This window comes from Phoxinus phoxinus, assembly GCF_949152265.1.
Source record: "Phoxinus phoxinus genome assembly, chromosome: 4".
Taxonomy (NCBI): Eukaryota; Metazoa; Chordata; class Actinopteri; order Cypriniformes; family Leuciscidae; genus Phoxinus; species Phoxinus phoxinus.
The window spans coordinates 43556683-43581682 of NC_136879.1; the positions used below are offsets into that span (position 1 = coordinate 43556683).

At 39.9% G+C, this 25000-nt stretch overlaps 2 protein-coding genes and 1 long non-coding RNA gene across 3 annotated transcripts in view; 1 reads left to right on the top strand and 2 right to left on the bottom strand.

Moving 5' to 3' along the window:
* otx5 (orthodenticle homolog 5) overlaps nucleotides 1-9267 on the bottom strand; it is a 10479-nt gene extending 1212 nt beyond the window's left edge. Inside the window, exons 1-4 of the mRNA XM_079611097.1 lie at nucleotides 9123-9267; nucleotides 2875-5209; nucleotides 1604-1755; nucleotides 1-876 (exon numbers count right to left, since the gene is read on the bottom strand). The exon at nucleotides 1-876 is cut by the window's left edge and continues 1212 nt beyond it. Coding sequence (XP_079467223.1) covers nucleotides 244-876; nucleotides 1604-1755; nucleotides 2875-2971 — 882 coding nt within the window. The 5' untranslated portion in view covers nucleotides 2972-5209; nucleotides 9123-9267 and the 3' untranslated portion in view covers nucleotides 1-243. The remainder of the gene's footprint in view (nucleotides 877-1603; nucleotides 1756-2874; nucleotides 5210-9122) is intronic.
* Nucleotides 1-25000, bottom strand: part of LOC306997685 (NLR family CARD domain-containing protein 3-like) — a 377651-nt gene that overhangs the window by 332153 nt on the left and 20498 nt on the right. The gene's annotated exons all lie outside the window — the stretch shown is intronic.
* LOC306997714 lies at nucleotides 9157-22205 on the top strand. Its single transcript, XR_013797436.1, has 2 exons — nucleotides 9157-9292; nucleotides 22015-22205. It is a non-coding gene; the product is annotated as an uncharacterized lncRNA (long non-coding RNA).

Here is a 25000-nt window from a genome sequence, read left to right on the forward strand (position 1 = left end):
TCTCCAGTCAGTTTTCACTTCTGTCCAGAACTCAAAACGCTTCATTTGTGCCTCAGAACGCCTCAGAATATGGGAGTTTGACGTGATCACTCTGATTCTTAAAAAAATAAACGACGCTTCCATGAAGAACCTCTTTAACATTTCCACTGCGCAAAATGCACAATAAGAAGTGTTCATTTACGGCGTTACGCCATTTGGAACCTTTACATTTGAAGAGTGCACTGACTTTCCCTTCTAAACGCCCTACAGGACCTGGAACTTCCAGGAGTTTTGGTCCTTGTAGTCCAGACAGTCCGCGGCGCTGAAGTTCAGTTTCCAGGACGCCGTTTGGTCTTTGTAGTCTAGACAGTCGACAGCGCCGAAGCCCAGTGACGCGGCGCTGTAGCCCTGGGACGAGAGCGAGGCGGGTGATTGGCTGAGAGCGCCGCTCATGGAGCCGGTGATGGGGCTGAGAGCGCCCCCGGTGGCCGACAGCTGCGGGTGCATGGGAGACAGGTACGAGCTGCAGTCCAGCCCGGTGAAGTAGGACGAGGAGGTGGCGTAGCCTTGCCCGTACGCCGGGGCCTGTGTGTAGGTCATGGGGTACCCGCCGGAGCGCTGAAGGCACGTCCCGGACACCGACAGCGGGTCCGGCAGCGGAGAGATGGACGCCGGGCTCCAGATGGACACGGTGGCGCTGGTGGAGCTCGGGGTGATGGAGGTCCCGGGGGGAGGTGGGGGGGGAGGAGGGCTGTAGTTGGTGCCGGTGTTGGCCTCGCTCACGCTGGGCTCGCGGGCGGGCGAGGACTTCTTCTTCGGGGGTCTGGGTTTGGTCTGGCCGCTGGTCTGTTGCTGCTGCTGTTGACGGCACTTGGCGCGCCGGTTCTTAAACCACACCTGCAGGAAAACACACAGCCGGTTACGCTACAGGACGCCTGGGATGCCTCTCTGACACATGAAAGATGTAGTGTATATGTGCATACATAAACACATGAGCAACACACACATCAGAAATACAAATAAACAGCAAACAGAAATAATCGATTAAGTGTGATTAAACGATTAATCATGATTAATCGATTACTCGCGGCCAACCGATTTGACTTGACAGCACTATTTCAGAATACAAATCAACAACAACAAAAAATGTATCAATTAAGCGTGATTAAACAATTTAATGGCACTAATATATATATATATATATATATATATATATATATATATATATACATGTATGCATGTATGTATGTATGTATACACACACACACACACACACACACACACATCAAATCGATTAATCACGATTAATCACATCTAACATAAAAGTTTGTTTATAAAGTTTGTGTCTATATATATATATATATAGATTTATCGTGATTGATTGATATGACAGCACTATATAGGTGAAACTTTACAATAAGTTTCCATTTGTTAACATTTGTTAACTAGATTAGTTAGTACAGGAACTAATAATGAACAACTCTTTTAAAGCAACTATTTATCTTAGTTCATATTAATTTCAACATTTAATAATACGGTATTTAAAAAAAAAACTGTGTGTGTGTGTGTGTGTGTGTGTGTGTGTGTGTGTGTGTGTGTGTGTGTGTGTGTGTGCTGGCCTCACCTGGACTCTGGACTCGGGCAGGTTAATCTTGAGCGCGACCTCTTCCCTCATGAATATATCCGGGTAACGCGTCTTGGCGAACAACGCCTCGAGGATATCGAGCTGCGCGCGCGTGAACGTGGTTCTCTCGCGCCGCTGTTTGCGTGGCGTGTCTGAAAAAACACCAACACTTCAACATCTTGTCTTCAATGTGCATCTATCTATCTATCTATCTATCTATCTATCTATCTATCTATCTATCTATCTATCTATCTATCTATCTATCTATCCACAATATGTTCAAAAATATAATTGTAATCGTATTTTTTTATTACTCTTGTAAAATAAAGAATTTATGTTGTATCTATAAATGTTTTTACTTAGTCTATAAACCTGATAATTAATTAACCGACACGTTGTTTTTTAATTTCTTGAAATAATATAATATCTATGACTCTGTGAGTTAATAAAGGTTTCACTGCAATTGATAAAACGGGAAACTCGCATGAATTATCTCAATAAGCAGCATTAATTATTATATTTATCCGTGTTCACAATTATAATTATTGCGCATTTGGCTCAACGATTATCAGACTTTTACTAAATAAACCAAGCCGTCTTATAAATAGCATTTAATAATTTAACAATTAAAATAAATCAATTGAAACTGTCGATGTGAATTTTCACATGCGTGTCATTTTAGTTCATCGCTCTCATTTTCATATTTTAACAGCTCATTTGAACGGATATTCGTTGCTTTGACTTAATATTCGATTTTTAACAAATTATTTCGAAAAAATATATACATGGGAAATTCAAAATTAAGTTCGATATAAAGGCCTATATAAACTTTATATATTTTCGATTGCAGTAGCTCTATTTAGTCGTGATATCCTATCTTTAATAAACGTAAAATGTTTTTTAATGATTCTGAGAAGCAAAAGGGAGTGTACATCATATTTATAAGTAAATCATTAATTAAAAATGTTATAATATAATGACGTTTTCAGCACGCTTCTGAGCGCATTTATATTCATAAATACTTGTTAGCAATCCAGGTTCCAGGTCGCTTCTTAAACTACTAAAATAATATGAATATTACGGATAAGCCGATCAGCACTTTTACGCGCAGTTTTAATAATACTTTTTACGCGCATTAAAATATAATTGTATGCGCAGTTTAAATATAATTTTTACGCACATTAAATGTCACATCTGACCTATAAATTCACATTTTGACTTGGAAAATGCATAAATTCCAAAAAAGCAAACGCAGGTAAATAAGCACTTACTGGGGTATCCGACGGCGGAGTGCAGGAGATCCATCCCGGTTCCGGACAGAGTCAAGCCGTTGACGGAGTAATGAGGCTGTTTCATGTAGGACATCATGACTATAAACTCTGTCTCTCTCTCTCTCTCTCCTCCTGTCTCTCTCTCTCTCCCTCTCTCTCTCTCCTTCTGTCTGTTTCTGTCTGAAATGGAGCTTTATGTTTTACGCAGGCTGATTGTCTGTCAGTTTCAGGTTATTTTGTTCTGTTTTGATGTGAGAGTCTGTCTGTGAGCTCCAGCGGGGATCAGCGATCGGTGTGTCCGGTGCGGGTGTTCGGGTGTTCGGTGCGCTCGCTCGCTCGCTCGGTGCGCGTGTCTCCGTCTCCGTCTGATAGTGTTGAAGTGAGGAAGAGGAGGAGGAGGCGGCTAATTAGAGAAGAACAAGACCTGAACAAACCCCTCCTTCCACCCACCCCGCACCCCCCCCCCCCCCCTCCTCTCTCTCTCTCTCTCTCTCTCTCTCTCGCTCTCTCTCTCTCTTCTTTCAGATTCAAGAAGTTATATATTGCGTTTATGGAGAAAAAAAACACAATACAAGATCATTATTACAAGTATAATGTATTTGAAAAAAGTAAAGTAAATTACTGTGTTGTTAGTGTTTGTTGCTCACATTATAGAACTCCTCTATTTATTTATTTATTTATTTATTTATTTATCCATACTAACACTCGCTTGTATTACAACGCAACAAATCACTACAAAATATAACCTATATTTTGCTAAACGTTCCCGTTAAGTTATTCTCTGGACGTTCAAAAGATCCAGTTTTTAAAAAACCGAATGCGAACGTTAAGGGAACATTCCATTTTATTAACATCCAACTAAAATATTTTTGAAATAAAAACGTTACGTGTCTGTTTTTGTGCTCATGTTTTGAGAACATCGTTAAAGACTTCACATGCACTGTCAGTTTTATTGGTTATTCGAACGTTAAGCGAACATTCCATTTCGTTTCTTCAAACAGAATAGGAATGTTACTTTTGAATGTTCTCTGAACGTTCTGAAATTGGTAACATTTAAAAATCGTTAGATGAACATCTAACTGGAATTTTTTCTCCCATGAATGACGTTTTCAGATCACTTTGAACGAACGTTCTATTAATGTTATTATTGTTCATAACTCTGTAGCCTACGTTTGGTTTTCGCTATTTAAAGAGTTTATTCATTTCAAAGATGTGTCCTAATTATTTCTAAATATCTAAAATATTCGCAGAAATAAAGAACGGGCCTGTCTGACCTTCATATTTATTTGACACATCAGAAATTCAGTGATAAGAAGAAACGAGTGTCCGGTCCAGTGTGATGATTGAGATGTGATGAAGGTCTGGTCGATTTAAAGAAACTGTTATGCGCGTTCATGGCTCAGTTTCAGAGAACAGATTACACGTCACAGCCGCACAAAAACACATTTCATTATTTCACATCGCTGCAAAATACTGAAATAATTGGAGTGTGTGTGTGTGTGCGTGTGTGTGCGTGTGCGCGCGCGTCCAAACGGGATTAGAGAAACAAAAGGACCCAGTGTTCCACAAATCCCACAAATATCCACCATCTCTCTCTCTGCTGTTTTTTGTATTATAGCCTAATGAATGTGAATGTTCATTTAATAAATTCATCATCTGTGTTGTGATTTTATATTTACTTTAGACTTGAGTTCGATGTGCTTTCCTTAATAAAGCGCGTTTTGCACGTGTTAATTACAAATATTAATGGCCTAGGTTAAACTATTATAATACATTTTTATTTTTCTGATGTAATATTTTGTATTTAATGAAATGATTAAGCTATGTGTTGGTGTTTTAGTTCTTCTTCCAAAAAGAAAGAAACATAATAATAATTGAAATCCATCCGCTCGTTTCGTTTTAAAGCTTTCTAGTTTATCTTTTGTCTTCATTTGTCTGCAGTAACTCAGGCTATAGTGTTATTATATTGTGTACTCAGTTTTGCAGAACTGTGTGATTTGGCGGGAGTTTGAGATCTCAGTATTGTCATATGATTGTCAGGATGTAAATGAGCGCGTGTAAAGCGGATTCTGCGCTTGTTAATTGAATCGGATTTCTTCTAGTTTCAAATCCACAGAAACTCTATAAGGGGTTTATCAGCAGATATAAAGAGACACAGACAGTATAACAGCCTCTGTTCAGACCTTTCATATCTGTCATATCTCTGTCATATCTTCAGCAGGCCGCGTGTCAAACTGGCGGAGTACACGAGGAGAACCCCGCGTCTTCGTCGTCATCATCATCATCATCATCATCTTCATCTTCGTCATCTTCATCATCACAGGATTCATCGCGTCTGCAGGAAAGTTGGTGAGTTGAAACTGTTTTAATTTGGGGGGAAACGTTCAGAAACATGCACGCGCTCACTCAGAAACACACCTGTTCTGCTTCAGTTAACACACACACACACACACACACACACACACACACATCTAGACGCTGAATGTCTACAATTATAATATTGTGTTCACAGTGAGATATCAACACTTTCTGAACAAGTTTCCTATACTTTATCTTTTAATCTGTACTATTGACCCCTTTCTCTAAAAATGCAAAAAGTAAAAATATGTGAGTTATTTAAATATAGCTATGGACAAAAACAGAGGTTTCTTGAAAAAAGTCATTTTTATTGCAAAGTAAAAATGCTTTCTGGAACTACCACCTTATTTAATGTTATTTAAATAATCAATTGTGTTAGAGATTATGAAGAAAAGGTTCTATAGGCGCTTCGTATTTGGAACCCCTAAAAGGTTCTTTACAGAACCCAAGAAAGGGTTCTTTCTTGTCATTATAGAACCTTTTTAGCATAAAAGGTTCTTTGGAGTTGAGTAAAGAACCCTATGGTTCTATATAGAACCCCAATGAACCCTTTTTTTCTAAGAGTGTAGAACCTTTTAGGGGTTCCAAATACGAAGCGCCTATAGAACCTTTTCTTCTAAGAGTGTATCTATCTATCTATCTATATCTATCTATCTATCTATCTATCTATCTATCTATCTATCTATCTATCTATCTATCTATCTATCTATCTATCTGTATGTATGTCTATCTATCTATCTATCTATCTATCTATCTATCTATCTATCTATCTGTATGTATGTCTATCTATCTATCTATCTATCTATCTATCTATCTATCTATCTATCTGTATGTCTATCTATCTATCTATCTATCTATCTATCTATCTATATGTCTATCTATCTATCTATCTATCTATCTATCTATCTATCTATCTATCTATCTATCTATCTATCTATCTATCTATCTATCTATCTATCTACCTATCTATCTATTTATCTATCTATCTATCTATCTATCTATCTATCTATCTATCTATCTATCTATCTATCTATCTATCTATCTATCTATCTATCTATCTATCTATCTACCTATCTATCTATCTATCTATCTATCTATCTATCTATCTATCTATCTATCTGTCTATCTATCTATCTATCTATCTATCTATCTATCTATCTATCTATCTATCTGTATGTCTATCTATCTATCTATCTATCTATCTATCTATCTATCTATCTATCTATCTATCTATCTATCTATCTATCTATCTATATGTATGTCTATCTATCTATCTATCTATCTATCTATCTATCTATCTATCTATCTATCTATCTATCTATCTATCTATCTATCTATCTATCTATCTATCTATCTATCTATCTATCTGTCCATCCATCCATCTGTGGTGTGTTGTATTGGAATTTTCCATGTGTCGTGAGCGAGTGGCACTAGGACCCAGAGCTGACTGAAATTAAGGACACATCCACCACATAAGAAGCTTACAGTATTTAATCTGCAGGGCCTAAAAAACACCACTCACACACTCACACAAGCACACACACACAAGCACACACACACTCACACTCACACTCACACACACACACACACACACACTCACACAAGCACACACACACACACACTCACACAAGCACACACACACACACACACACACACACACACACACACACACACACACACACACACACACACACACACACACACACACACACACACACACACACACACACAGCTTGTAATGCTACATGCCCAGACCCAAATTGTCCGGTCACTCTTGTTATTGGTGTGTAGATCTAGCACATGTGTGTGTTTGTCATGTGTTGATCAGTTCTGGTGCTGCAAATCAGAGCGTTCAGTATAATGTGAGTTAGATGTGTGTGAAAGCCTCTCTCGTGTCTCGTACAGAGGGTTTGGAGTGAGCTGAACTCAGGCCTGGTGTTTTCAGGCCCGCAGGAGATCTGACCAGTGATGCTCTTTTCTATTGGGAAAGACGCTTCAGTAACACTTGTTTATTAGCAGTGTTGGGAGTAACGCGTTACAAAAGTAATTAATTACTGTAATGCATTGCTTTTTGCTGTAACGCGGTAATGTAAGGCATTACAGGGGGAAAAAAGGTAATATTTTACTCGGTACAAATGTCAGTAACGCGCGTTACAAGCATTGTTAGTTAACCTGGAATAAAGTGGTGGTTTTTTTCTTCTTCATACAAATTCGCCAAAATCACCGCGAGATCAGCAGAGGAGAAACGTCCGCGCAAAATGTTTCACTTCCTGTACGTTAATCAGACAGAGCCGAGATGAGTGAGCCTGCAGCGGATAGTACATTCTCAATCTCAACAGCGAGAGAGGGAGTTGCTGCTGTGCTTACCAGTCGCAGTGGTCCAGCGTCGTTTCCATGGCAACTCTGCGCCGCGGCCGCTCCAGTGTTTGAAAGCGACATGAATGTTCAAAGTTCACGCGCACGGCCATTGATTAAACCACGTCAAAATCATGCAGCATTTACAAACATCTAGAATTAGAACATTACTTAAATAAAAATCTAATTAATATTAAATTATACATTTAAAACTGATTTTGGAGATCTATGAATCGTTCATAGACCAAATGGCCTATGCCCACACTACTGCAGTCACTCACAATAATAATTAAAATAAAATAAAAATATTTGGCTTAGTTATTATTCATTAGTTATTTTTATTTTTGCTAAAGTTTAAGCCTAAAGTTTACCCCGGGCTTAAAGTAAAAAGATGTCTGTACCATGCGTCCATGCAAAGTACCATGGTAATATTTGAGGTACCATGGTTATATCTGAGGTAGTATGTACCATGGTAATATGTACGGCAGAATGTACCATGGTTATAACTTATCTGAGGTACTAGGGCATGTACCATGGTAAATCTGAGGTACCATACTATGTACCATAGTAGCATACTGTACAGTATAGTACTTCAGATATTATCATGGTACCATGATAATATCTGAAGTACTATAAAGTATGTACCATGGTTATATCTGAGGTACTATGGTATGTACCATGGTAGGTATCATGGTAAATCTGAGGTACCATACTATGTACCATAGGAACATCTACAGTACCATGCAATGACCATGGTACCATGATAATATCTGAAGTACTATATAGTATGTACCATGGTTAGATGGTACTACCATGGTACTACTATGGCATACCATGGTATGTACTATAGTACATCATGGTAAAATTTCTTATGTGTCCAAGCTCAGTCGGATACCACATCACCTTCTACTGGATGTGTAATGAGCTAATTGAGCATCATACACTACATTTAGATTGCCAAATCCATATTTGCAGTTATTTTGGTGAGAGTAACTTAAAAGTAATGCAATAGTAGTGTAATGCCTTACATTTTAAATACAGTAATATTGTAATGTAACGAATTACTTTGAAATGACAGTAACAAGTAATAAATAACGCATTACTGTTTCGAAGTAACTTGCCCAACACTGTTTATTAGTTAAACGGTAGATCACGGGTATTGGGAATTCATGCTAATATACAGTATATTGATATGTTGTTTTGGATAAAAGCATCTGTCAAATGCATGATAGTAAATGTGTCAGAGAGAGTTTGCATTCATGTATTTGGCAGATGCTTTTATCTAAAGCGACTTGCATTCATGGCACACGTCTGATCTGGGAATCGAACCGTGGCTTTGGTGTTGCGAGCGCCATGTTTGCGCTTCATTTTCCTCTGGACACGCTCAAAATGTTCAAGCATCAGCTGTGTAAATCTGCTCTCTCTAACACCCTATCATGGTATTTACAGCACTGGATACACACGCATAACACACACACACACACAGTTCAGCCGATTTGTCATAATATGCTTTATCTGAAAAGTAAGTATCTTACCTCGGGATAAAGAGGGGAAAGAGGCATTTGTAGTGTGATTGTGAGCAGAGGACGCGACAGAGAGACGGAGAGAATGAAGGGAAGAGACTTTAGTGTGGAGTTTAGTGTCGCACAACTGAGGAGATGCACACAAGAACATGAGAATGAGACATATGTGATACGCTTGACAGGTACGTGTGTGTGTGTGCGTGTGTGTGTGTGTGTGAAGATGAGCTGAAAGAAAAGGGCCGAGCGGAGGAAGAGGCAGAGGAAGAGAGTGGGCGGGGCTTATTCTCCTCATGTTTCAGTGTCTCAAACTTGCTGTTTTCTGCGTGTGCTTTGTGTGTTTATTAGACATCTTGATGTTACGGTTGTGTGTGTTGGTGACACTTTACAATAAGTTCATTAGTTAACATTAGTTAATGCACTGCAAAAAAAAAAAAAAAAAAAGATTTTCTTACTCAGGAGTTTTGTCTTGTCCAAATATCTAAAAATTCTTACCAAAGTAGTAAAATTACATTAGATATTAAGTCTTGTTTTCTGGGGAAATTAATCTGCAATTAAAAAAAGCAAAAAAAAATTTTTTTGATTAAATTATTAGAAAAATAATCCTGTGTCTGTCTGAATTAAGATTATTTTTCTAACCACATTGGCAGATAATTTAGCTTTTTTTAAAGCAACAACACTTAATTTTGATTAATTCCCCACAATATCTTAAAAAACAAGACATACCTTATGTTATTTTACTCATCTATGCATCTTGATTTAAGAATATTTAGATAGGCTATTTGGACTGGAAGCAAGACAAAAATACTAAGTAAGAAAAGCATTTTTGCAGTGTGTAACTACGATAAACTAACCATAAGTTACAGTATTTATTCATGTTTGTTAATATTAGTGAATTAAAATCCAGCTGTTCATTGTTTGTTCATGTCAGTTTACACAGTAATGTTAACAAATACAACCTTTGATTTTGATCATGCTTTAGTAAATGTTGAAATTAATATTAACTAAGATTAATAAATGCTAGAAGTATTGTTCATTCTTCATATTAACTAATGAACCTTATTGTAAAGTGTTCAGAGCGGTTACTCAAGGGTTTGTTTTCATAGAACAGAAAAACTAAAGCTTCGTTTTTGGTTACACTTTATTTTAAGGTGTCCGTGTTACAGTGTTACTGAGTAATAATAATTAACTACATGCACTTAGGATTAGGGTTAAGGTTAGTTCCATGTAATTAAGCCCAATTTATACAAATTACTATAGTAACTACATCTAACGTGTAAAAGACACAAAAAAAAAATAAAGTACACATCATATTAGACATCCGTGCTTGTAACAGAGTGATATTAATTAGCAACATGTACTTACTACAGGGTTATTGCATGAAATTATGCATAATTACTGTAATTACTACATGTAACAAGTGTAAGGTCACTAAAATAAAGTGTAACACTTTACAATAAGGTCTCATTAGTTAATTAACATAGACCAACAATGAGCAATACACTTATGACAGTATTTATTAATTACTTAATAATTTATTCATATTTATTAATTAATTAATTAATTAATTAATTAATTATAAAACATTTATATCAGGTCCATTAATGTAACCTAACTGTAACCGGAACCTTATTGTGAAGTGTTACCAATAATATTAACAGATACTGTATTAGTAAATGCTGAAATTAACATTAACTAAGATTAATAAATGCCGTAGAAATATTATTCATAGTTAATTCATGTGAACTTAAAAAAAATGAAACCTTATTGTAAAGTGTTACCTAAATAAAATTAATTAATAATATAAATAAAATCGTTCCCAAAATTTTTAAAGAATCTTTAACCATATAATTTCAGTTACACTATATTTTAAGGAGTCATTGTTACACTGTAATTATATATTTAAGTGCTGAGTAATATTAATTAACAACATGTACTTACTATAGGATTAGGGTTTGTTTGAGGGTTAGTTGCATGTAATTATGCATAATTTACTGTTATTACTATGGTAAGTACATGTAATGTATGTAACAAGGACATTAAAATAAAGTGTTACCCATTTCTCTCGTTTAAAACTTATTTGCATGTAAAATTACTAAATCTAAAACATAAACTCGCAGTTGTGAGAAATGTGATGATGTCGTTTAGTGATTGTTTTGAAGACATTCATAGAAGAGCTGATGAGACATATGAAGCATCTGGACTCAGACAGATTGATAATCCAGACAGCAGCAGGTGGCCGTCTGTGTGCGTGCGTGTGTGTGTGTGTGTGTGTGTGTTGAGATTATGCAGGTCGACATGCGCTGTAGCTCTGGTATACACTCACCCTGCAGACTGTGTGTGTTTTCAATCATTAAACCACTAGCTGCTCTTATATAGTGAATATATTGTTACGTGCAACACATTAAAAGTATCGCAAGTTACATAATCAGATTACTTTTAAGTAACTAAGTAACTAGAAAGTAACTTTTAAATTTACAACAAATATCTGGGTCACTTTTTCAAATAAGTCACTTTTCCCCAAGTGTTGAGTGACAGCTCTCCTGTGCTCACGCTGAGAGGAATCATGAGTGTTGAGGCGTTGTGTGTGAACATGTTATTGAAGCTCTAGACTAATGTGAGCAAATATTTACTCGTTTTACTGGCACAAAAAATTATTCAGTATTCCTCAAAATAATAAAGACAGTGAAAGGCAAATTCAATGTTAAATTACACAAATATACTTTATGTATTTAATCTCACTTTATTAACCAATGTTAAAGGCTGACCTTCAATGATCAGATTCAATAATAAGCAAAAACGACTTTAGATAAACATCACATATTTGAAAACTTATTTGACTTATTTGAAAAAATTATTGCTGTTGCGCTTATAGTGCGAATAAATGTGACCCTGGATCCCAAACCCAGTCTGGAGCCGCACGGGTATATCTGTGGCAATAGCAACTATACATTGTACGGGTCAAAATTATCCATTTTTCTTTTATGCCAAAAATCATGAGGATATTAAGATCATGTTCCATGAAGATATTTAGTAAATGTCCTACCGTAAATATATAAAACATGTATTTTTGTGAGTGAATGCAGCACAATCGTGAACATAAATGCACAACTTTAAAGGAGATTTTCTCAATGTTTACATTTTTTTGCTCCTCAGATTCCAGATTTTCAATAGTTGTGTCTCGACCAAATATTGTCCAATCCTAATCATATTCTGCCATATTCATATTCTGAAGTGTGCTTTCAATGGACACTTCAGTATTGTAACGCATTACTTTCCATAAAAACGAACTAAATATGGCAATTAGTTACTTTTTTAAGGAGTAAAGCAACATTGTAACGCATTACTTTTAAAAGTAACTTTCTCTCAAACTGATTGATGGACCCGACACACAGAGAGTGGACTTTATTCACTAAATAACACCATAATCTTATTGCATAAATATTAATAATACGTTTTATTTGTATTGCACTTTACACGTGAAAGTCACTTCTCAAAGTGCTACAAGTACACAGGTAAAAACACTAGAACAGAAAAAGAAAAAAAAAACAGCAAGAAACAAAATTATATTAAGAAAATGCAGTTAAAAATAAGTAGGTCTTTAATTTTTTTTTTTTTTATATTAAAAATATTCAGGACACAATGCTGAAAACAAGATTTGCTTAAGTATGTTACAACGATTATTAAAGAAAATCTATTTTCAGGTTTTTTTTTTCTGACTGAAAATAGTTTCTACACCATTTATTTCAGATCTAGTGGTGTGATGTAAACTAGGTTAATATTTGAGGTAACGCTTTTAAGATTAAAATACCAATAACATTATGGTTACTCTTAATTTTAAGGTGTCCTTGTTTCACTGTAATTATACATTCAAGTACCGAGTAATATTAATTTACTACACGGGTTAGGTACTGTAATTATGCTAACATGTAACAAGGACACCGTAAAATAAAGTACCAAAATACTTCTAACGCATTTATTAATCATATTTTTGCCAACACTTACTAATACATTATTATAATCAAAAGTTGTATCTGTTAATATTATATAATTGACCTGAGCTGACATGAACCGTTGTATTTTACCATTAACAAAGATTAATACTGTAACACATGTAATATTCATTGTGTGTGTGTGTGTGTGTGTGTGTGTGTGTGTGTGTGTGTGTGTGTGTGTGTGTGTGTGTGTGTGTGTGTGTGTGTGTGTGTGTGTGTGTGTTAAATGCAGATATGGAGTCACACAGACTGATTAATAAGCTCGAGTTCGATTGTTATAATTGAGCACGCGTCTCGCACCCCCCCCCCCCACACACACACACACACACACTCAAGCCATGTGTCCCAGCGTAAGCCTTCATGCATGAGTGCACAACAGATTCTGTTTGTGCTTGGGTACATTGTGCGTGTGTGTGCAGTGCTGGTGCCGATGGGGGTCAGGGGTCGAGCTGGTGGTACAGTGCTAATATGGGGACGCGTGTGTGTGCGTGTGTGTGTGTGCGTGTGTGTCCAGATGGCATCAGGCTGATGAAGAGAATGGCAGTAATGCAGGAAGTGGAACAGTAGCACTAATCCGCCTCCATCCTCCACGTGCCACACAAACACACACTTACTCACACACACACAAACACACACAAACACACACACACACACACACACACACACACAATTACACACACACATATAATTACACACACACACACACACACACACACACACACACACACTTACTCACACACACAATTGCACACACACACACTTACTCACGCACACACACACAAACACACACACACAATTACATACACACATATACTCTCACACACACACACACACACACACACACACACTTACTCACACACACAATTACACACACACATATACTCTCACACACACACACACACACACACACACACACACACACACACAATTGCACACACACACACACACACACACACACACACTTACTCACATACTTACTCACACACAATTACACACACATATACTCACACAGACAAACAAACAAACACACACACACACACACACACACACACACACACACACACATACTTACACACACTCACTCTCTCACACACACACAAACACACACTTACTCACACACACACACTTACTCTCTCACACACACACACACACACACACAGTTACACACACATATACTCACACAGACAAAAAAACACACTTACTCACACAAACACAAACACACACACACACACACTTACACACACACACACACACACACACACACACACACACACACAGACAAACTTAATCACTGACACACACACACACACACACACACACACACACACACACTCACTCACAAAGAGTCACACACACACACAAACACTCACTCACAAAGAGTCACACACACACACAAACACTCACTCACACATACACACACACACACACACACACATCCACAGACACACTCACTCCCACACACACACACACACACACACACACACACACACGAACACACACACACACACACATTCACACACGCGCGCACACACACACACAAACACACACACACAAACACACACACACACACACACATTCTCACACACACACACACACACACACACACACACACACATTCTCACACACACACACACACACACACACACACACACACACACACACATTCTCACACACACACACACACACATTCTCACACACAAACACACACACACACACGCAAATGCTGAATTATTATAAAATATTCATTATCCACCTCAGGAGGTAACTAAATATTACGATTAGTACCAGGGTTAATATCGTAAACTTAAAGTAAAACCATAAAAAAACAATATATTCAAGTTGAAGTTGTGCTAATAACTAAAGTGAAAACTATATATATATATAGAGATGCTTCACTTCGTTTTAAAACGGGCCTCTGAAGGGCCGCCTTTGATGAAGTTTCATTAAGAGAAACAGTAAATGTTATAGTTACTAACATGTTTAATGTGATGTAATGATCATGTTTGTTTGCTGATGTAAACACACACACACACACACACACACACACACACACTCACACACACACACACACACACACACACACACACACACACACACACACACACACAGTGTGTTTCTGGAACATTACAGTAAAATGCAGTCAGCTGTACACCTGTGATAATGCTGATCTCGTCTGTGTGTTTCTACTGTCGTCTGTCAATGTGATGAAGCTCAAACTGCTACTGTGTGTTTCTTAAATAGTCACACAAGGTGCTGGACTGATCTGAACTGCTGATACACACACACACACACACACACACACACACATACACACACCGTCTCACAATGGTTCTCTGATTCTTAATTGGGAGTGTAATCCTGAGGAATGTCTCTAATTAGCAAATACTGCAGTTCAGTTTTTACCAGCCTGTTCCTACACAACACACACACACACGCACACACACACACACACACACACACACACACACACACACACACACACACACACACACACACACACACACACACACACACACTTACATACACTCACAAAGACTGTTTTTAATTTTAGATTATATTTACTATAAACACAAAACCTAAATCACATTCTTCCAGTAAGGTGAGTAGAACATTTGCTCAGAATGATCTGGTCTTTAATAATGTTCTCATTAACACAAAGAGGAAAAAGGTTTTATTTCTGAAACGCTGTAGATTTAGATGTTCGTCTAATGTACCGTAATTAGTTTGCTTGCTTATGTGTTACATATCACTGTGCTTAGTGTGTGTTCGTAGTTAAATAAAGACCAAGACAAATTTACAAATGATATATATATATTTTTTTTTTTAATAAAGTAAAAACGCATGTTGCTGGTTACATGTTTACTGGTACACAGTAAAGTCCTCAGTGTTAAACAAACACTGCTCAGTTTTAATATGGACACAATCTATAGAGTAAAAGTAATGTTGCAATGAGTGGAATAAAGTAGATTCGCTCTATAGGTGATGATGGAGCGTTAGTGATGAACACCTGCTGTTAACAAGCAGAATCACTGTGGAGAGTCTTGTTAGTCACATGTCTTTTGTTTTCCCGCCACTCATCCGTTGCCATGTCTACCATCATCAGTTCATTATCATCACCTGTGTCTTGTCAATCATTTTCATCTGTGTCACCTGGTTTGTGTTCATCAGTGTCTGTATTTAGTTCCCCCTGTTCAGTCAGTCTTGGCCCGTTCTCGTCTATGTAACGTTGTTACTAGTGTGTGTGTCCTGCCTGTTTGTATCGCTTAAGTTATATTTGTAAGTAAACACTTTGTATTGGAGCCTTCTGCCCTCATTGTCTTCTTCTGCCTGCACACACCCTGACAGAAGAACGGACCAATTTAATATGAATGTGGAAGACTGGATATCTCAGAACGGTCGCTCGCTGGAAGATTAAGTGGAGGTTTACCTCAACCTTTATCAAGACGCGAGCTGGGATGAGGATTCTCTCAAACAGCAGTTCTGGAGCGGGATGGACGATCTACTCGGCGAGAAGCTGCTGTTGGGAGATGTTCACGTCTCTTTTGACGAGTTCATCAACCGCACCTTGTGGGTATGTGGATCCTCCCTCACTGTGGGAGTCGTCGAGAGCCCAGAGTCTCATCCTGCCGTGACCACTTGTCCACTTGTCCAGAGTCTCTTGTTTCTGTCCCCATCCAAAGTCCTGAAGAAGTTGACTGGATTGACTTTTTTTCAGAGCCCTCTTCACTACTGGTCCTGTCCAGGCCAGAGCCTTCACCGCTGGTCCCGTCCAGGCCAGAGCCTTCACCGCTGGTCCTGTCCAGGCCAGAGCCTTCACCACTGGTCCTGTCCAGGCCAGAGCCTTCACCGCTGGTCCTGTCCAGGCCAGAGCCTTCACCGCTGGTCCTGTCCAGGCCAGAGCCTTCACCGCTGGTCCTGTCCAGGCCAGAGCCTTCACCGCTGGTCCTGTCCAGGCCAGAGCCTTCACCGCTGGTCCCGTCCAGGCCAGAGCCTTCACCGCTGGTCCCGTCCAGGCCAGAGCCTTCACCGCTGGTCCTGTCCAGGCCAGAGCCTTCACCGCTGGTCCTGTCCAGGCCAGAGCCTTCACCGCTGGTCCCGTCCAGGCCAGAGCCTTCACCGCTGGTCCTGTCCAGGCCAGAGCCTTCACCACTGGTCCTGTCCAGGCCAGAGCCTTCACCGCTGGTCCCGTCCAGACCAGAGCCTTCACCGCTGGTCCCGTCCAGGCCAGAGCCTTCACCGCTGGTCCTGTCCAGGCAAGAGCCTTCACCGCTGGTCCTGTCCAGGCCAGAGCCTACACCGCTGGTCCCGTTCAGGCCAGAGCCTTCACCGCTGGTCCCGTCCAGGCCAGAGCCTTCACCGCTGGTCCCGTCCAGGCCAGAGCCTTCACCGCTGGTCCCGTCCAGGCCAGAGCCTTCACCGCTGGTCCCGTCCAGGCCAGAGCCTTTACCGCTGGTCCCGTCCAGGCCAGAGCCTTCACCGCTGGTCCCGTCCAGGCCAGAGCCTTCACCGCTGGTCCCGTCCAGGCCAGAGCCTTCACCGCTGGTCCCGTCCAGGCCAGAGCCTTCACCGCTGGTCCCGTCCAGGCCAGAGCCTTCACCGCTGGTCCCGTCCAGGCCAGAGCCTTTACCGCTGGTCCCGTCCAGGCCAGAGCCTTCACCGCTGGTCCCGTCCAGGCCAGAGCCTTCACCGCTGGTCCCGTCCAGGCCAGAGCCTTCACCGCTGGTCCCGTCCAGGCCAGTGGCTTCACCGCTGGTCCCGTCCAGGCCAGAGCCTTCACCGCTGGTCCCGTCCAGGCCAGAGCCTTCACTGCTGGTCCCTTCCGGCTCAGAGCCTTCATTGCTGGTCCTGTTCAGCCCAGAGCCTGCGCTTCACGTCAGTCCTGCCGAGCCTGCACTTCACTTCATGCCCACCGAGCCAGAGACTGTTCACGTCATGCCAGCCAAACTTGAGACTGTTCACGTCATGCCCGCCGAGCCAGAGACTGTTCACGTCATGCCCGCCGAGCCAGAGACTGTTCACATCATGCCCGCCGAGCCAGAGACTGTTCACGTCATGCCCGCCGAGCCAGAGACTGTTCACGTCATGCCCGTCGAGCCGGTCTCCGTCCCTCAGGCTCAGTTGGGCTCTGCACTCCCTCTGACTCTGCCTTGGCTCCTCGTCGACCAGCTCTCACCCCGGGACTACCCTCCTCCGGTTTGCCTCGTCACTCTGTCCCTCAGGCTCAGTTGGGCTCTTCACTCCCTCCGGCTCCGCCTTGGTCCCTCGTCGACCCGCCCTCGCCCTGGGACTGCCCTCCTCCGGTTTGCCTCGTCACTCCGTCCCTCGGGCTCAGTTGGGCTCTTCACTCCCTCCGGCTCTGCCTTGGTCCCTCGTCGACCCGCCCTGGCCCTGGGACTACCCTCCTCCGGTTTGCCTCGTCACTCTGTCCCTCAGGCTCAGTTGGGCTCTTCACTCCCTCCGGCTCCGCCTTGGTCCCTCGTCGACCCGCCCTCGCCCTGGGACTGCCCTCCTCCGGTTTGCCTCGTCACTCCGTCCCTCGGGCTCAGTTGGGCTCTTCACTCCCTCCGGCTCCGCCTTGGTCCCTCGTCGACCCGCCCTCGCCCTGGGACTACCCTCCTCCGGTTTGCCTCGTCACTCTGTCCCTCAGGCTCAGTTGGGCTCTTCACTCCCTCCGGCTCCGCCTTGGTCCCTCGTCGACCCGCCCTCGCCCTGGGACTACCCTCCTCCGGTTTCGCCTCGTCACTCTGTCCCTCGGGCTCAGTTGTGCTCCTCACTCCCTCTGGCTCCACCTGGGTCCTCGGTCACTCCAGCTCTGACGTGGCCCTCTGGATCCCCGCCTACGCCACGGTCGCCGGAGCCATCGGTGTCACCATGTCCCTCCAGTCCCTCAGCATCACCCTGTCTCATCAGCTCTACAGCTCCACCCTGGTCTCCTCTCCCACCTGCTCCGCCCCCGTCAGTCGCCCCCCTGGAGTCATCATCCCTACCTCCACCATGGCTCCTCCCTCCGTCTGCTCCGCCCTGGTCCCTCTTGCCCTCTGTCTGCCTCTTTATCCTCCTAAGTTCCCTCTCTCCCTCTGCATTTGGTCTGTCCACGGCGCGAGGACGCGCATACCAGGAGGGGGGAGTACTGTAACTGTTATGTTTCTGTTGAGTCTTGTTAGTCACATGTCTTTTGTTTTCCCGCCACTCATCCGTTGCCATGTCTACCATCATCAGTTCATTATCATCACCTGTGTCTTGTCAATCATTTTCATCCGTGTCACCTGGTTTGTGTTCATCAGTGTCTGTATTTACTTCCCTCTGTTCAGTCAGTCTTGGCCCGTTCTCGTCTAACTTTGTTACTAGTGTGTGTATCCTGCCTGTTTGTTTCGCTTAAGTTATATTTGTAACTAAACACTTTGTATTGGAGCCTTCATTGTCTTCTTCTGCCTGCACACACCCTGACACTATACTGACTGCTGGATTTTGACACATGTGAGTTCCCAAATTGGTATGAAAGTCTTAAAAAATGGCAACGTTCAGTTTTGAACTTTCATTATCAAGTCGGTTTTACCTATCCCGTTGGGAAAACTCTTCTCATAATCCTTGTTATTGAAAAAACTTATGATTGTTTACAGATTGTTTGAAACAGGAGACAATTCCTTTGAGGATTTTAATCGTTTTACCAGTTTACTACTGACATTTCTCGGACACATTTCTCAAGGTCACTTTTTCAAAACTCTTCACACAGTTCTCCTAACCAGTGTTCAGTTCGGCACAGCAGTTCATTTCACATTCAAAAAGCACTAAAACTGCCAAATCACTTTACACATGTCTCAAATCAACACATTCTTCCATAACACCTAGCAAAGGTTGACAGCCAACACACACACTTTATCACCCACAAAACAATGACCTAAAAACACTAACAACAGGAGCATTATACAATGTTTTCCTCTGTAAATGCTTTCCTTCTTCTACATCTCTACTGTTTACAATTTGTTACTAGAATGAATCAGACATGATGCAGATGCTTCAATACTTTATATATTTTAGTCTTTTTCTTTTTTTGCACTGAGTAATTCCAAAGTACAAACCTTCCACCGATACAGAGACAGGAATCCGCTGTGGTTGGTCCAATAGTTTTTTATTTTTTAGATTCGAAATATATTTCATTATAATATTACTGTAGAAATGTGGCGAAATGCTGTCGTATACAGTTCTGTATTATGTTATTGTTCTGAACTTAAGTTGAGCAGTTCTGAGATCAGTGTGTGAGCGTGTGCAGATCGGCCTGTAGACACACAGAGTTGTGGTGGTTGTTGTGTCGAAGTGAGAAAATAATTAATGTAATTTGAAAGATGTCGTCATTGAATGTATTTTGTGCCAAAGCAATGATAAATGATCCACAGTTTATCCCACACACACTTCTGTTGTGCTCACTGTGTGGAGAGTGGAGAAAAAGTGACCTAAGCATTGAGAAATGTGTCCTAGCGACTGTAAAAAACTGAAAGAAATTAAAGAAATTAAAGAAATTTCAGTAGAGCGGGCAAAATAAATTACAGTAATAATCATATAATTCAATAAATCATATTAACCTTATATTGTTTTTAATTTACATCATTAATGTTTTAAATATATAAATATGGAAGCAAAAACAATGCTTTCCCCCAAAACACTGCTTGCATACAGACAGCTTTCCGACCAGACCCAGCTTCACCAGCTCCGGTTTACATGAGAACAGTGTGAAAAATAATAATAATAATAATAATAATAGGCCAGCGCTCTACCAGCATAAACCTGCCTGGACCAACATGGAATCCATGTTGTGTGTGTGTGTGTGTGTGTGTGTGTGTGTGTGTGTGTGTGTGTGTGTGTGTGTGTGTGTGTGTGTGTGTGTGTGTGTGTGTGTGTGTGTGTGTGTGTGTGTGTGTGTGTGTGTGTGTGTGTGTGTGTGTGTGTGTGTGCTGACACACTGCTGATGGTAAATCCAGATTAGTGTGGCTAAAACACTAAAACAGGCTGCAGGACTGATGCATGAACCCTAATACACAGACCCGCTGTCACCCTCAATAACTCAGACACACACACACACACACACACACACACACACACACACACACACACACACACGATTATGGGGCCGCGAGCTGAACCAGCACAGCCTGATACAGACGAAACGATGTGGAGACATTTGTGTTTCCAAACGTCTGCAGAGCACAATACTGATCGGATCTATCAAACTACATACATTACAAAAAATATGATAAACAGTGTATATATAATATTATAGTGTAATAGTGTAAAATATATATACCTGGCTATAAACAGTGTGTATCGCGTATAATAAATGTCCTCCGTATGATCAAGTGTTCGTATCCGCAGGATCTATTAATCACACTTTAGATTAGGGGCCAATTCTCTATATTAACTAACTATTAATTACATCTTTGCCTCTATTAATTCATAATTTCCTGTTTATTAATAGTTAATAGGTGTAATAAGTAGTTGTTAAGTTTAGGTTTAAGGGATGTAGAATATGCTCATGCAGAATAAGGGATTAATATGTGCTTTATAAGTAATAAACAGCCAATATCCTAGTTAATAGTGAGAATTGGACCGTGAACTAAAGTGTTAGCGATCTTTTCTTCATCGTGTTTAAAGTCTCAATGTGTTTGAATCGGTGAATGTATGAAGTCAGTTCTCAACATGTTGAAGAGAATCGCAAACAAACAAAACACAAAAATATTTATTTGTTCAAACTTCTCTGTCAAATTGATTTTAAAGTGTGTTTGTGCAACTTTATTGAATAAATCCACTTGTTTTGATGTCTAATGTCATTCAGACATTTATGTGTGCGCCTGAAGTGATCAGATGTGTTTGATTCTGGCGTGTTTAATGTGTCGTGTGTGTGTGTGTGTGTGTTTCAGGGTTTCTTACACCGGATTCTGCGGCACAGAAGCTTCTACACACGGATACCTTTCCAATGATCTGTCTCATAAAACATCAGTGAAGAACAGTGTCTTTCTGTAATGGTGTTCCTGGCTGTCGTGGAAAATGTCTAAAGATCGTTTTTTTCTTCATGTGCATTTTATTAATAAAGATTAAAACCATAAAAGTGCATGTAATAGTGTGATTAATCTTATATCCAAATCAAAGTGCTTTAAAATCATGGTTGTTTTCAGTTTTCATCAATTGTTATCTTCATCAATTATATTATTCACCAATCTTTTAGTTTAACAAAAGTTTGAATTGAATAGAAAATGAAGCTAGTTCATATTTTGATGCACTTTATATTCTGATCAGTGCATTTCTCTCATGAATGCATGCGGTTGAACCAGAACACACACATGGTCGAGTAGAAACGTGATGGTTTATAATAGACGCATCAGTGTCACAGTCAATCTGAGACTTTATCCGTAACCCGCTTTACACTTCTGTGAACTCTAAACACACCGACACACACACACTTCAGCAGGTCAGAACCGAACACAGATTTAAAGCAAATTACTTTAAGATAGATAGATAGATAGATGGATGGATGGATGGATAGATAGATAGATAGATGGATGGATGGATGGATGGATGGATGGATGGATGGATGGATGGATGGATGGATGGATGGATGGATAGATGATAGATAGATAGATAGATAGATAGATAGATAGATAGATAGATAGATAGATAGATAGATAGATAGATAGATAGATAGATAGATAGATGGATAGATATATAGATAGATAGATAGATAGATAGATGATAGATAGATAGATAGATAGATAGATAGATAGATAGATAGATAGATAGATAGAAGATAGATAGATAGATAGATAGATGGATGGATGGATGGATGGATGGATGGATGGATGGATGGATGGATGGATGGATGGATGGATGGATGGATGGATGGATGGATGGATAGATAGATAGATGGATGGATGGATGGATGGATGGATGGATGGATGGATGGATAGATAGATAGATAGATAGATAGATAGATAGATAGATAGATAGATAGATAGAAGATAGATAGATAGATGGATAGATAGATAGATAGATAGATAGATAGATAGATAGATAGATAGATAGATAGATAGATGATGGATAGATAGATGGATAGATGGATAGATGGATAGATAGATAGATAGATAGATGATGGATAGATAGATAGATAGATAGATAGATAGATAGATAGATAGATAGATAGATAGATGATGGATAGATAGATAGATAGATAGATAGATAGATAGATAGATAGATAGATAGATAGATGATGGATAGATAGATGGATAGATGGATAGATAGATAGATAGATAGATAGATAGATAGATAGATAGATGATGGATAGATAGATAGATAGATAGATAGATAGATAGATAGATAGATAGATAGATAGATAGATAGATAGATAGATAGATAGATATCTTATATAATTGTTTGCAATTAAAAAAAATATTTAAATCAATTGGTTAATTATAGTTTGGTTAAATAAAAATTAAATAAAAAACTTTTTTCAAGGACTTTTTTGGCTATTTCTGTGAGTTTAAAAGGGTTAATTCACCCAAACATTATATTTCTGTCATTAAAGGTACAATACGTAATATTTGTACATTAAAATATCCCAAAATCAGTGTGAGCGGGTGAGCTGGAGTCGCCAGTCAAACGTCATATCCGCGTTACCCTCGGTTTGCGCTCGTACTGCGCGGAGTCCTGGACACATGCTGAAGTTGTAGTTGTAGCGTCTATCAAGCAACAAACGTTAGCTTGTTTCGCGCAGTCGCTGAACACAATTATTCTTTACCGATTGCAGCGATAAACGTACGGGTCAATTTTATATATTCCAAATGTAGCATTCGGTAATAGTTATGCTTTATGTGAGGAAAGTATTATTGTTTTAGGCTTGTGTTTAGTTTATTGACATTGTTTATCACGTCTGGTGTGTATGGCCATGTAAATAAATATAGCATGTGTTATACATAAAGATGAATCCGTCTTTTGGCAAATGATGTGTGTGTTCGAATGCACTTTTACAACAATTGTTTAGAACACGTAAAACTGCGCAGCGTTATCACAACAATGAGTTCGACAAATACATGATAACCAATTTAGTTTTAAACCTTACTTTTCTTGCGGTTAATTCGTTTAAATGAAATAAAAGCATGTCATTAAACGCAACATTTATAAAAATAGAACTGTACCTCATCCATGAACATGATTTTTCGATCCCCGTCTGATTTACATCCACGGTGGAGTTAAAAACGACAGTTCCCATCATTCCTTCACATCGTCATCAAGCTACACCGCTGTTGTTGTTGTTTGGAATGTAGCGCCCTCTAGCGGCAGAAAATACTGCATATTGTACCTTTAATTACAGACCCTCATGTTGTTCCAAACCAGTAAGACCTTCGTTCATCTTTGGAAACATATTTTTTGATGAAATCCAAGAACTTTCTGAATCAACAATCTCTGTTCATGTGAGCATCAGACACGTGCGTTTTCTTGCTTTTTTTATTGCAGAGAAAGGTAACATACAAAAGAGTAAGCATACATCACATAATATCAACCACAACAATAATAAAGGAGACAACAGCAAAGAAAGAAGGGAAAAAATATAAAAACATGCGTGTGCTGCTGCCGCAGGAACCGGCCAATAGAGAGCCGGCGTTCTGACAGAACCCGGAAGTGCTGCGCTGTGTTTACAACGTGAACAGAGACTGACAGGGAAGAAATTGTTGAATAAAGTCGTTATTTATTTATTTATTATTAGTCGCTTCATAACATTACATTTGAACCACTGTAGTCACATGGACTATTTTAACGATGTCTTTACCTTTCTGGGCCTTGAAAGTGGTTATGATGTTGCTGTCAATCATCACCAAGCTCTCGGATTTCATCAAAAATATCTTTATTTGTGTT